Source organism: Montipora capricornis, chromosome 4 (assembly GCF_036669925.1).
Source record: "Montipora capricornis isolate CH-2021 chromosome 4, ASM3666992v2, whole genome shotgun sequence".
In the NCBI taxonomy this organism is placed as follows: domain Eukaryota; kingdom Metazoa; phylum Cnidaria; class Anthozoa; order Scleractinia; family Acroporidae; genus Montipora; species Montipora capricornis.
In genome coordinates this window covers 19,170,834-19,185,833 of record NC_090886.1, presented here as the reverse complement: position 1 = coordinate 19,185,833, position 15,000 = coordinate 19,170,834, and the positions used below count along the sequence as shown (strand labels likewise).

The following is a 15,000-nucleotide window of genomic DNA, read 5'->3' as shown; positions in this document are numbered from 1 at the left end:
ATATATTAGTTAAATGAAAAGCGTTCGCTAATACCGTGGGGATTAAGGGTGCCGACTTGGAAGATGAATTTTTGTTCCAGATTCTTGCGGCTTTCCGTCGTACCTAGATGTAGGGAAAGGCCGCAGATAGCCATGTGCTTTTTGGAGTGGTTAGGGAGATTAAAATGACGAGCGACTGGCTTAGATGCATCCTTGTCATTCTTCTCAACATCGCGAAGGTGTTCGCGGAATCGGTCGCCTAGTCGTCTACCTGTCTCGCCTATGTATAAATTACTGCATAACGTACAGGTTATGCAATAAATGACATTTGCGGAGGTACATGTGAAACTATCGGTGACCTTAACAGATCGCTTAGGTACCGATATCTTGCTAGTGTTAACAATGAAATGTGCGCGCTCACGATACAAAACTTGTCTTTTCATTGTTAATGTTACAGGTTGAAATTAAATTCAGGTCCATTTAAATCACACTAGGTGAAAATAAATCAAACTAGGTAAATTTAATTAACCTAGGTTATTTATGAACTGTTTGAAAAGGGATTTTCTTTATGAGGTGTGGTTGAAAAAAAGGGGCACGGTTTTTTAGGGGGGTTGTAATTAAGCCAAAAAAACGCCTTTTTCTCCTCCAAGTCTCCTCTGGGTTTTGCTAAAAGCAGGCCCGCGGCCCAGCGGCCCGCGGCCCACGGCCCGTCACGGCCCAGCGGCCCGGCGGCCCAAAGGCCCAGCGGCCCGCGGCCCGCGGCCCACGGCCGGCGACGGCCCGACGGCCCTGCGGCCTGGCGGCCCGAAGGCCCGGAGGCCCGGTAGCTCAGTTCTCATTTGCCACAGTTTTTCTGTCCAGCGGTAAATCCACGCGCATGCACAGATCTGCATCGGGTTTGGAAGTGCAAAATGGACGAAGGTGAGTTTGAATTCGTTTACCATTTTAGACATTTGAATCCTTGTTTCTGTTTGTTGTTGTAAACAGACGAAGACAACAGAGAATGACAACATTTTTCACTTAGCAATATGCAACGAAAGAAAGGATCGAAAAGGATTGAAATGATTATTAAAATGGTAAACGAATTCAAACTCACCGTCTTTCATTTGCGCGCCCAAACCCGATGAAAATCTGACCATGCGCGTGGATTTACCGCTGGACAGCAAAACTGTGTGGGCCGCCGGGCCGCTGGGCCGTGGCGGGCCGTGGGCCGCGGGCCGCTGGGCCGCGGGCCTGCTTTTAGCAAAACCCGTCTCCTCTCTACTCTCTTTCTTTCTATTCTTACTCTCTTTCTGTCTGTACCTTCCATCCCCTTATCCATTCGTCATACCTATCACTACCTTATGTACCCTTGACCCATTCAATTCCAGTAAGTAGATGAGAGAAAGAGATCGCTTTGAACTGCACTTACCGAGTCTTAAACCGGGCACCTTAGTATTGAGCTTTTCACCGTAACTAACCGCTAAACCACAGAGGACTTGAACAAGCATTCAACATTAATTTTAATAGCAAATACTTTTCTCCTGGGGCAAAGTTAAAGCTTCCAGAAAGACAAAAGCAAGCAAAATAACCCTTTTTATTGACGACAATTAACTTTTACAACGATGCAGTGACGTGGTTAGAAACACGTAATGAAGACAGCAATGGTAATAAAGTCAGTTTAGAGACAACAAAACAGGCTATTGAGTAAAATTCACTCGTTTCTTCTCAGATAAAGGAAAAAAATAACACAGCTTTTATATATAGCTCTGCATCGAATTCTCATCGAAAGATTAATTACAATCGATTGTAAAAAGACGAAGATTTCTGCAGTCTATGACTTTTATGATGTTTTGTCAAAGCAGAGTTAATCGAGTAACTCTGGTCAAAGGAAGTAATCGATCACGTGCTAGGCAACCATAAAGGTGCACGTGATCACCTTGTGTCAACTGAATGAACTAAATCGTTCGTCGTTTTCAGAGTAAAACAACGTCTTTGGTTTTTTAATTTTGTTGTAATATTGTTGTAATATTTACATTTCATCTGTCGGGTCAGGAAGCCTTCTTTGTCGGGTTCCTGAGGACGTATCTATTTTGACTTCAGGGTGAACTATTTACACAATCGCGAGGTTGAGCGGCCATGTAATTGAAAATCTGAACATCGGCATGAGATACAAAAACAGACTTGCGAATTATCGCAAATCACCGTGAATCCTCACAAGCACAAAAGCAGAAGAAATGGTTAATAACTATGAAGTTTGTTACTATCTGAATGTTCCCGAATCGTCAAGTATCACCACAGAAGACAAGAACATCACTCTAAAAGCTTATTCTACGCAAAAAGTAGGTTCTGGAGGTATTTTTGAGAGTGGAAATCAAGTTTACGGCAGACAAGAATAACATGGTTACGTATATTTATATTTAATTAAGGACGTTCGCGCCAAAATCTTCCTACGGTGAGATTTTCTTCATTTCTCGCCTAGAGTTAGGTCATAAAGTACCTACTCCAAAAATATAAAAAAAATTGGGGGTCACCGACTTTGTTTCGGAGAAAATGGCAGTGGAAAAATGCCTTAATTTCGATAAATCTGTCATAATAACGAAAGGTAGCCTCACCTGCTCATCCATCGAAAATCCTAAAAATAAACTGTTAGAGTGAAGGTTTCCGTGCATAGGTTTTTAGGGGTGGGATTTTAAGATAATTTCATGCCGCTAGGGATGTCGTAAACAGTAGAGTTCATCCTGGACGAGCGTTTTCGTAACCTCTATCCGTTGCAACCACTACTGGAATTCGATGGCACGAGGAAAGAAAATGTAAAAAAAAGATAACTTCTTACGGTGAGATTTTTTTCATTTTATCATATTTTGTAGATAGTAAGTAGAGTAAGTGATTCATAATTTTAAAAATAGGGGTCACCGATGATCCAAGGGAGTAAAATCGATGTGATTTTACGAAGCTCTTGGAAAACTTCGTTTGTCACCTTTTTGCGTGACCTGTCGGGGAAGGACTGGAACCCAAGAGAGGATCGATCGTTGAAGGGATGAAAGGTTTTTACCCCAAAACAAAGCTTTCTCGAGCACAGCAACGAAGTGTTAAGCAGTCGTCATCTTCATTTGGTTAGTGTTTTGTATAATATTTCTCCATTGCCGTCATGCTCGTCTTCTGGAGTGTGGTTTTTGTGAAATTTAATCGCTGGTTTTTTCCACGCAGGTCCGCACTATTCAAGCCGACGAGGACGAAAATACTGCTCTATTTTCACGAAAGTAAAGGAAAAGAACTTCAAAAACATACATTCATTTTGAACTCAAGTTCGTAGGGTAATAAAAACATTAAAAAAAGAAACAGCCCCATTAAATTTATGCAACGGTTCGTCCTCGAGTTTTCCAAACTTTCAGCCACTACTCGATCAGCAGCTACCATTTAAAGAGCTTTTCCATCCTCTCACTCACTTCTCTTTAACGTTTCATGATGATTCGGAAATAAATGTGCCATTCTTTTGCCGGCCTGGAATTTTTTCCCCGGCGTTTTTGTCGCCATGTTATTTTAACTAATGCTTGAACAATATTTATGAAAGTCAAGTAGACTAGTGCACGACTGATAAAAACAACGTGAACATCAGTCGCGCAGTAGTCTACTTGACTTTCCTAAATATTTTTAATCAATTTTGACTGATCACGATCTTCTCTTATCCAACGCTGTGCAAGACTTATCGTCCACGGTTTCTGCAAAGGTTTTCAAACCCCAACTTCACTAATGCTCGAAGTAATGCGTGACATATTACAGTCGCGTTACCTGCGCAGTTACGTTGCGCACAAACAATTAGCGCGAACGTCCTTAAGTTAACACAACAGAAAGACGCCTACCTTATTTTGACACGAAAATGCTTTACAATTGCCATAAAAACTATCCAGTTAAGCTCGCATATTACACAACATGATGAATTCATAAAGGCCACCTTTTCCAGCGAAATATTCTTTGAAACAAACAACATATTTGCTATTAGAGGCAAAAAACCCTTCCTATTTCATTACGTGTGTGAAGACAAGAAACTCAATTGTGTCAAATTACACTCCGTGTTAAAAACGCAACTAAATTAATTTCCCACCAGCGTTCAGCATCAAACCCTTTACTGAAAAACCCTTTACTTGAATTATCAAGCAAAAAATGGGCAACAAACTTTCCTTCAAATAATCTTTAACTAACAAGAATTAGTGAAATTTCCAATTGTTACCGGAAGACTGTGCAGATCCAAGTTGTTCAATTCCTTCTCTGTCTTTGTTAAACCCATAAGTTACCAGAGGATTTTCCATTTGGTTTCAGTGTTCTACATAACAGCACACTTGGTAAAATATTAGAAATACAGCTCACTTTGATTTCGGCTCAACGGCCGATACATTATTATCGAAGTCCATTGCTCGCCGCTTTTAAGATTCCAGATATATTTGCCTTGTTTATCCAATTGATGTTCCATTCTTGAGCTCCATAAGGGTATATTTTGTTTAAAGATGCACTAAAACCCCACGCGCGTTACAATGACTTTCGACGCCATTGCAGGTTTAATAATTTTAAAATGTTCTCTTGTGTGCACCAGAGAAATCTATGCATTATCCCAGCCCCCTCAAACCTAACAAAATACGCACAGAAGACTCTATGCACAAAGACACCATTTAACAGGGGAGTGACAGGCAAGACTTCTACCGACACGGAAAACTAGACCCTCCGTGAGGGTACACTGGGTTGCCTGTGGTACGTGCACCGTTCCAGACAATTTTTTTTCAAGTTGGGGGGTCATTAAGATCATTTAAGGGGTCACCCAGAAGTCATACAAGCAGAGGCCCTTTGGCTCACAGGTCCTCAAACGTTCGTGCGACGAAACAGATCCTTTTCTGAGGTTAAAAAGCTGGCTACCGGCCTATTAATTAATCAGTTGTCAAGAAAGAAGAAATTCCTGTCCTCTTTAGAAAAAATAGACACGCATTGCTTACGTGTGGTAGTGAAGTAAAACAGCGATTTATTCCATATAAAATGTCAACTGAGCTGTGTGTTGTCTTCCAGGAGATTCAAGTTGTCCTTGCATAATATGTAGCTCTAACAGTGCACGATATCGTTTTGGTATTGTCTATCATTGTAGTGCTATGGTAGAAGTCTTGGGTAAAAAGCCTGAGAAGACATGCGGTTACTAGCAAAGTACTGAACCCAGAAAGATTGAAGAAAACAAATGGGAAGTGAGAAACATTGGCTTCTGGGCTGACATGTTGATAATTTTCAAGCTCCCTCACAACTTCTTTCACCACAAGTTTAAGCGTTCCCTCTGAGCATCTGACAGCTTTTACTAAAGTTATAATCTGTCTGGCGGGGTTAGTATCTGGATGGGTGACCCCAAACATATACCCCTTTCGTAAAACAGAAGCATTGGACCGAAAATACAATTAACGCTAACAGATGCGAACTTAGCAAGGTACAGATTTTGTTAGCTTGCTTTATGCAAAAACCAATATTGATGCAAAAGTAAATTGATACACAGTTTTAAGAAAGAGCAGAAGGAAGTTTCCAGGACGGTCGCTCGAGAATAACATATTTACGACATGAAAACAACATTAATTTGGAACCGTGAATATAGAATATAAAAAGTTAGGATCAGCGACAAACATTTTGGGAGATTTTTGCAACGTTCAATTTTATTGTACTTTTGGTTTCACAAATAAATCGCAAAATCGAAAGTGACATCGCCGGAATTCAACGGGCGCTGTGATTAAGTTACCGCGGCATGTTTACTCGCCAAACAGTAAAGCATCTGTGCCAAATGATGGCAAGATACCGGGTTTTCGTAAGTTTCTTTTTCTGTCAGGTGTTATAAAGTTTGACAATAAATGAGCGAAGTCAAAACAAAGATCACAATCGCCCAAAACTCTTGATGCAGTGTGGCCCAGTGGTTAGGGAGCTTGCCTTGAGATTCGGAGATTCCGGGTTCAAGACTCACTCTGACCACTCGTTGAATTTGTTCGTGGTAGTCCCTAGTTCAACTTCCCAGCTGCACTTGTAAATAGCCAACTGGTTTGCCTCCGGCCAGCTGGGATTCTTAACAGTTGTTGTTGTTGTTCTCTTCCCTTGTTTCATTGTTTCATTGGCCTTGAAAAGCCCCTATGGGGAGCTGTCAATTAAATATGTATTGTATGCATTGTATTGAGGTTGACCATTGTTTCTGCTAAGTCAAAAATTTACTCTCCAAGACGAGGTTATTTATCACCAGGTAATTCCATCATTTTGGAAATAGCAGCTACTTTATTATTCATCGGCGTCACAATTTTTTGCTGATTTTGGGGCTCATTTTGTTGAAACTCAAGCACGCTTCCAACAGACCTGTCTATTTTCGTGAACCTTTCCTGCCTACAAAGCAATACCAAAAATATCCTCCCGTATTACATTTCAACCTTAAGCTCGAAAATTCAATACACAACATGATATTATAATTCACAAAGGCAGAAAATATCACAGAATCCTTTTCCAGCAAAACATTTAATTAAAACAAACAACATAGGAGGCACTAAAACGCCACTCGCGTTGTAATGACTTTCGAAGCCATTGTTGGTTAATATTTATATTTAAATTTAATTAAGTTAGCACAACAGAAAGACGCTAACCTCATTTTGACACGAAAATGCTTTACTATTGCCATAAAAACTATCCAGTTAAGCTCGCATATTATAAAACATGATGAATTCACAAAGGCCACCTTTTCCAGCGAACACTTTTTTGAAACAAACAACATATTTGCTATTAGAGGGAAAAACCCCTTCCTATTTCATTACGTGCGTGAAGAGAAAAAACTCAGTCGTGTCAAATATACGAAATATTACAACAAACTAAAATTTCAGGATCAAACCGTTTCCATGAAGAACCTTTTCCTTGAATAATGAAGCACAAAATAGACTACAAGCTTTCTTTCAAATAATTCTTGGCTGTCACATTTTCATTTTTTTTTTACCTGAAGACTGTGCAGAGTTGATCACAGATCCACTTAAGGTGTTCGATTCGTTCTCTGTCTTTGTTGAACCCATAAGTTACCAGAGAATTTTCCATTTGGTTTCAGTGTTCTACATAACAGCACACTTGGGAAAATATTAGAAATGCAGCTCACTTTGATTTCGGCTCGACGGGCGATAGATTGTTGTCAAAGTCCATTACTCGTCGCTTTTAAGATTCCAGGTGTTTGTATTTCACCGCCTTCCTAGTTGACTTTCCATTCTTGAGCTCCATAAGGGTATATTTTGTTTAAGGATCCACTAAAACGCCATTCGCGTTACATGACTTTCGACGCCATTGCAGGCTAAGTTAATGATTCTACTGTGTCCACCAGAGAAATCTACGCATTTCCTCTACCCTCTCGATCCTAAGAAAATACGCGCAGAAGGCTCTATCGCTCTATGCACAAAGACACTACTTACCACGAGAGTGACAGGCAAGACTTTTACCGACACGGAAAATAAAACGGAGAAATCTGCCCATTTTCCGACTGGGATTGCCACACGTCAACCCAGTAATAAAACGACGAAATGCTACGCATTTTCCGACTGGGATTGCCTATGGCAACCCGTTAATAAAACCTACAAATGAAACGCAGATCCCGACGCTACTGGGTTTGGCAACCCCGTGCATTCTGACATCCGTAAATGGCCCGCGAAGTTTCGGGACCTCCGAGAAACGAGCCCCAGGACAAAAGAGTGAGATTGACATGAAGCGCAAGCAAATGCTTTCCCTATTGCGAAGCAGAGACAGATGAAGCAATTCGGCTGAGTTATGTTAAATACGGAACATTAAGGACTCCACTCGGCTATTTTCCTAAAATATGAGCCAAATACCGTCTGGTGTTTCGCGCCTTAAGACGCCAAGTAAAATTGTTAAGCCAATCCAATGTGGCAGCACTGGAACAAGTCAGACTCAAACTCCTTTAGCTAAACCTCGCGGTAGTTCTGGAAATTCCTCCTCACTCGCAGGATCTTCTCTACAGCTTAAAAGTAGTGCACCAGGATCCAAACCAAGCCAGGCGGCTGCTGGACCCGTTAAAAGGGGGACACAATCCTCGGAGAATAGCAGATCGAGTATGAGTGCGAGTCGCGAGCGTTTGGTTGGCCCTCGAGGTGTTTCTTCTGGTGCAGTGACGGCACAACCAAAACCACCTTCGAGGCAAAATTCTCAGACTCGGCTGCAATACAAGAGAGAAAGTTCAAGCTCGAGTTTGCGTGGCGCATCATCGAAAACGGATTCAGCACAGCAGTCTGTGAGAAGACGGAGCGAAATTTCTTGGACTCAAGAAAATCAGTCCTCGGAATTATCGAATTCGAAGTCAAGTTTACTTGACTTGTTCAAACTAGGAGACCGTGTCTTGGTGGGGAACGTTAATCCTGGTGCTATATCATTTATTGGAGAAACTCGTTTTGCCAAAGGTGACTGGGCTGGAGTGGTACTCGATGAACCAGTGGGTAAAAACGATGGAAGTGTTCAGGGGCAAAGGTATTTTGAATGTCTGCAAGGTCATGGAATATTTACCAAAGTGGATAAACTTACGAAAATAAATCAGATTCCTGGAGACAGTCAGAAAACTGTAGCAAGTGAAAGTACTGAGGTTGAATTGAACTTAAAAATTGGCGATCGTGTCGTGGTGAGCGGTTCCAAACATGGTGTGCTGAGGTATGTGGGAGAAACTGGATTTGCCAAGGGAAAATGGGCTGGTGTGGAACTTGATGAACCCTTAGGAAAAAACGACGGAGCAGTCGCTGGAACGAGGTAAGAATAAAATTTTGTTTATTTCGGATTACATGGTCGTGTTAACATCGACGTTGTTAAGTGTACAGCAAACTGTCAACCAATACATGTGTCGCAGAACATACTCATCTGTGAGTGTGTCGATTCTAAGTCATGCGTGCATGTTGTTATGAATATGTTTGAGCTTGCACAGGTTAATAATGAAGGCACATGGTTGTTTAAACTGATTTGCTTCAGTGTTGTGAACTACATGTCGGGAATACGGCCGAGATAACATTATTTCATGCCGCAAAACAAGCAGAGCCGCTTCAAGTATACTGTGCCACGTCCACTGTTCAAAAGAATGACTGGCATGGTGAAAACCCAATATTGTAATATCTTAATTTTGTTGGTTAAGTTTTTTTTTCTTGAAAGATCGTTTCGTTCGAAGCTAACTAATTTGAAAATTAATCATTGTAAGAGATTATTGAGGTGCTAACCTGTGATTTTGATTAACTCTATGTGTAATTGCTGGTGAGCCTTAGCAAGGCAGCAGCCTATTGTTGATATTAGCGAAAAAATCAAAATTTGTGGAATGTAAGATTGGAAGCATGCGCAGTCGGTTGTGGTGCTATCATGAATCCGGGGTATTGATAGCTGTGAGGACATGACATGCACATAGAAGGGAATCTGACAACCTCACAGCCTTCAAGTCGAGTACTTTCCGTCATTGATCATCATTCAACCATACCGTACATGTTCAGTCTTTGAACCTCTTACATTTGACCACTGAGTCAAATTGTTATTCAACTGTTGAGTGAAGAGAAAATCAGTTCTTGAGCTAGACCACGAGCAGTCGTCCATCTTTCCTCAGAGCCACGCATGATGGGTGAAATTATTATTTTATGCAAATTAGTGGTAAAAACGAGGCATGTCACACAATCACACGCTCTACTATGTCAAAGAAAAATAAGAGACTGCTCGCAGTCTATTCTCAAGCTCGCCAATGAACTTAAATTGTCGTTTGCTCAACGACGCTCAACATTTCTCAAAAGGTAACTCTTTTGCTGAAAAGGTGTGAGAAATTTCAGAAAAACAGGAGTTTAAATTAAAAAAATAAACTGACATGCCATTGTTTTGAAATTATCCCTTTGCTTATAAAATAGTAATGCCTGCCACACAGGCTAAAGGTATGCACACCTTTCTTCAATCTTTTAATACTTTCACGCACATTTCGGGTACCCTCTTGCTTCAAAAATTTGCAGCTGTTTTAAAAAAAAAAATGCCAGTCACTGCTCCCAGTTTCCATTCCAGCGCACACTTTCACACTGAAACTCCTAGTTACATAATACTTTTCAATTTCTCATGTGAATTCCCGCGCTGTTTGTATGTAGTATCCTATCCAAAGTCGCCTATCTACAATAATGTAATGTGTATTATTTTGCCCCAGTGTGGGTTCAAACTTTACATCGCTGTCCTAACCAAATATAGATTAGGTCAGATCATCGCTAACCTGGCTTATAATCTCCATTTAAGTGCTGCTGCATAATGATAATTAACCTGCATCCTTTAACCATCTGAACCCTTGAGATCACATGTAACATTTCAAGTTAATCCTCTAGGTCTTGACTGTTGCACCCTGTCGTGGGTCTGTTTAAGAAGAAAATATAGGTCCCTATGGGTTGAAACTTCACTGGGGACCTCCTTTTGGATTTGAGTCTTTAATCATTAAAAGAACATAATTTTGATTCAAGGAGGTATTAATACACGCAACTTATAAGAGCATAGCACAGGGGCATTCTGTCTGCGCGTGCGCGACTTTGAGATCTCTTATGAGCGTATCCGCTGGCCCGCCATAAGCAGAAACCAAAATAATGGCGGTCTACCTGGCGAAAAGTTTCGAGTTCGTGTCGTTATCTGTGTAGTTTATCTTCCTTGCCTTACGTGTAGACGGTGTCAAAAGATCGAGAAACGGTTGGCTGTTTATGGCAAAAAGTCACAGCAAATTACTTTCGAATAATAAGGGGAAAACAAGTTGTTTTGGTGTGGAACTCTCACGTAGTCAGTAATCTTGCGAAAGTTGCATAATTCGAAGGGCTCTCCAAACACACATAAGCAGACTAGACAGACATTTTACCGCGTTAGTTTTGATTGCAACCTACGTGTTTACCTCTCACTGTTCTCTCTTTTGCTCTGTTGGGCATTCCTGTTTGAAATGTGTTAAAATATCGAGAATTTCAGCTACATTATGAAAATATATGTTCACACCCAAAGTTTACGGTAGCTTGCCTTTTTTCGTTTTAAGTTTGTTGGCATGAACGCGAGCAAGCGTGAACGACGGGCCAAAAACAGCAGCTTTGACCAAATTATGGTCTGAGTAAACAGCCAGAAAATAGAGTTGGTAATGTTACCACGAGTAAAATGTTTAGGAATTGTGGAACGTTTGAAGCTTCTGACAGAGAGTAAGTCATGTTAAGTCTGGGTTTCGTGTATTGCATGGAGCACCTCCCATTTGAAAATTACTGCTTACATGGTGTTAGCTTCAGGGAACTAGAGCAAGATAGCTGGTTAAGGTTTTGAGTTTAAGCACATCCCAAATCCCTAGGGAACTAAATCTGAGGACCTGAAATAAATAACCACTGTCTAAGGGCATAGCAAGGTCTATGATTCCCATGTTGTAATTGAACAAGCTGCCCTCTTGAACCTTGTACAACTGTCTCAATCTGTAGGAATGATCCTTCTCTGTGGTCATTTCCAAAGAATCAGACTATTCAAGTTGAAAATTGATTACAAAATGACAACAGGAAATTAGTAAGTTCTGACTAGACCATGCCCAGGGAACAAAGCGATGTTAAGAGTGACACACCAAAGAGTATTCCTTTTTTAATATCAAGCCCCAAGCTTTTTAAACTTTTACAAGTATAGAACTAAAATATAATTTAATTTGTTAGTCCTTCGGAAGTATAAGATATGAGGAAATGGTCAACAACTGTATTCACTGTCACAATAAATGGATATCAAAAACTTAATGATCACGAGTGTTTTTCTTCATATCAACTTGCTGGCCACCTTACTGAGACTATGACATGCAACACTTTATTATGTAGGATGTGACTCCAACTAGTGAAATCTTAACTGTACATTGAATTTATAAGCAACAAAGAATCCCATTTGTATGAGCCTCATGAATTCAGCACATCTGTTAATTTTACTGCAAACAAATTAATTATGTATGAGTGTTTAAGATTCCAATCATAATCCAGAACTTCAAGAGCTTCAAATACGGCTGTTTCACATAACCAATTTGCCCATTTATCTTCATTCACAACTGTTTCTCAAGGTAACACCTTTCCACAAAACTTGACTTCTCAGCCATCACTTCTGTCCATTGCTCCAATTGTTGAGCCACTGCATGCCCATGTCTCTAAACAGCAGAGAATACGCTGTCAGTTCTTTTGATCCTAACTTTTAATTCTGTACATGAAACACTTTTTCCAAAGCAAGCTTACTGATAAACCTAAGACATGGAGAATTATGTTTATACTAGAACTTGTTTATGGATGCTAGACACTTTTCGAGAAACTGTGATGAGTAAATTCTTCAAATTAAAGACATGCAATATGGAACTCTTTTCATTCTTCTAGATAACTACATTCCCCTTGTCCTTCCAATTTACAGCCTAACCTTAAAACTAAATAATAATTTGCAGAGTACTTCTGATCATGGCTCAGAATACATGTCTGAACAGATGTCACTACAGAGCACAAACAGACAAGCTTCTAATGCATACAATCATTAGCCTCTTTGAAAGCAACAAGCATGGGCTACAAGGTGGCCTTATTGCAGCCAGCTCTTCTGGAAACATCAGTAACTTCATCAGATATCTTGCAGGAATGGTTATGCATGAGTGGGGGGCACAACTGCAAGGATCAAACATGACCATTTTAGGTCTGAAGTCAACATCAATAATATAGGGTTTCATTTCTTTCAACTTAAGTAAACCATTCTCTCCCTCTTCCTCACACTATCTTGGTTTTTACAAACATTGTAAATGCTCATAAAGATTTGCTACACTGTACCCAGTATTTATTCAACATTTTTTGGGTACAAATAACATTCAAGGTAATATGTAAATGAACTCCCTTGCTTACTCTCATTGCAAATTTGAACGTATTATTGTTCATCTAGTTTTCAACATAATTTTGTATCTTCCTTTACCCGTTAATTGTGGTGAACATTTATTGATTTTTATACTACAGTATATGGATTGTTAGAAGAGCCAGTACATGACAAATCTGATGTGTAACATATTATTTGTGAATGATTGTTGAGAAGATGATCAAAATATAGTGACAGGTCTTGCAGATAATCAAGTGCATGTTTCACTTATTCTAGACGGTACAACGGGATTTTGGCAAGTAAAACGTGTTTCCTAACATTTTTTTGTACAAATGTATAACTAACACATACATCTAAAGAAATCGTGATTGGCATTCCTCTACACGCTAAGGGAGGGATACACACTAAAAGCGAAATGTTTGTTCTGCCCTACAGAGCTCGTCTCCAGAATTACAACCAAATCTTTTTGAATGAGCATTCTCACTTATTTCTTAAATCGCTCGTCTAAGAACACTTGCTGAGGTAAATTCAATTGCTGCACGTAGAAAAAAAAAAAAACCGACGAGCTTCTAATGCTAGTCTGCTAGGTAGCAGCATGCTAATGAAATAAACACGATAACACAGCTTACGCCATCCGGTTCGAAAACTACATGGACAAGCTCCAAATGTGAAATCTTCGACAGTAAACGGTAGTAGTTTGCCTTGTTACAAAAAAGAGCACGCATTTTTTCGGAATAAATAAACCAGGTGAAGCGGAGGACAAATAAACAAACAATGCACTAAAAGTGTTCTCGGACTTGGGGGCCGGCGAAAAAGGGTAGTTTAACCGAACTTTTGACTTAAGTTAGCTCTAGGAGACGAAAAAAGCAATTACAAAAATACTTACTGAAGCACAGGAAAAAAAATTGCAAAAGTCATCGTGTATTGAAATGACACTACAACCTTGTTAAAAATGGACAACTATATGCTCTGCACAACAGACTTGGAGAGCAGCAAGACAGAAGACTTTTGAGATCCACGACTTGGAAAATCAATCAAAACTTCCCAAATAAAAATTTGCCAAAAGCTTATGTAATAACATTGTAATCCTACAAACAGCGCATTTTTTAAAGCCTGGAGTCCCAAGCGGCTGCAAAGAGGAAGAAGAGACAATGTTATTTGAAGTAATTTAAAGCTTGGGGGCCGGCGGAATTATGATGAAAACTTACTACAAAGTTGAAGCAAAATCAGCTCAAATTCAAAATTTCCATCTCATAAAGGGTGGTTTATCTGAGGATCGTGTCAATATGCAGCCCTGTGATTCATAACAATAAAGCTTCAACATCTTCAAACTAACCTGCATCATTTGTCTTCTCGTGTGAACATCTTGAACTTCGGTAAATCAAATGCCAAACTCCACTTCTTTGGGCCTTTATCTCGTTTTGTTCGGGATTTGGTCATTAAAATATTCTCATCCGAACTCCCAACAAACTCGAAGAATATCCATAGTGATAGAAAAGTGTGTAATTTTGTTACAATCTTTCATCTCTCTTGACAAAATATTTTTCAAAGTGTAGATCGCCCGTTTAAAAACCCGCGGGCAGCGCGTTCAAAATAACAATGGCGCCGAACTCGAATAATTCGATTCCCTTCGCGCATGCTCAGACAAAATGCCCATGTGCTTAAGAGCATAAAATGATGCAGCACGAGAAAGAGAATGATTAAAAAATTAAGATGTTGCAATAGTTTTTATCTATTCTGAAATATAAAAAGCATCTGACACACATTGAACTGTTGTTGTAATGACTCTATGCAACAGTGATCGTTGTATTTTAGAGTTGCATGGTTTAAATTTATTTAGTTTTACCACAGATGAAAAGAAGGAAAAATAATTATCTGTGGTTGGTTAATTTTATACAAGAAACTGATGTAAGGCTTCTCAAAACAAAGATAATGAAATTACAATTGCTGTAACAGTTATGTCAGACAAAATCAAACTACCAAAATAATATTACTGTATTAATTTTACTTGTATATAAAATAAGTTGACCCCCATTTTCAAGGCCTGAAAACTGATTTTTATTTCTGGCCAAAAAGACTGAAATTCAGAGTGATAGAATTTTTCCAAAAAGTTGATGTCATATTTGTGAGAATTCTTTTACTGCAGTGGACAAAAAAGAAACCACTGTTGGTGAAGTTTAT

At 39.6% G+C, this 15,000-nt stretch overlaps 1 protein-coding gene and 1 long non-coding RNA gene across 3 annotated transcripts in view; one reads left to right on the top strand and one right to left on the bottom strand.

The window, feature by feature from the left end:
• Nucleotides 1–7,586: 7,586 nt before the first annotated feature.
• The window catches only part of LOC138045748 (CAP-Gly domain-containing linker protein 1-like), a 310,682-nt gene continuing 303,268 nt past the window's right edge, over nucleotides 7,587–15,000 (top strand). For both annotated transcript variants that reach the window (XM_068892354.1, XM_068892353.1), the window contains exon 1: nucleotides 7,587–8,742. In XM_068892354.1, the coding sequence (XP_068748455.1) occupies nucleotides 7,805–8,742 (938 nt within the window). In that variant the 5' untranslated portion in view covers nucleotides 7,587–7,804. The remainder of the gene's footprint in view (nucleotides 8,743–15,000) is intronic.
• On the bottom strand, nucleotides 11,571–14,376 carry LOC138045758 (uncharacterized). The gene is made up of 2 exons (XR_011131658.1): nucleotides 14,156–14,376; nucleotides 11,571–12,124 (listed from the first exon to the last, which is right to left on the bottom strand). It is a non-coding gene; the product is annotated as an uncharacterized lncRNA (long non-coding RNA).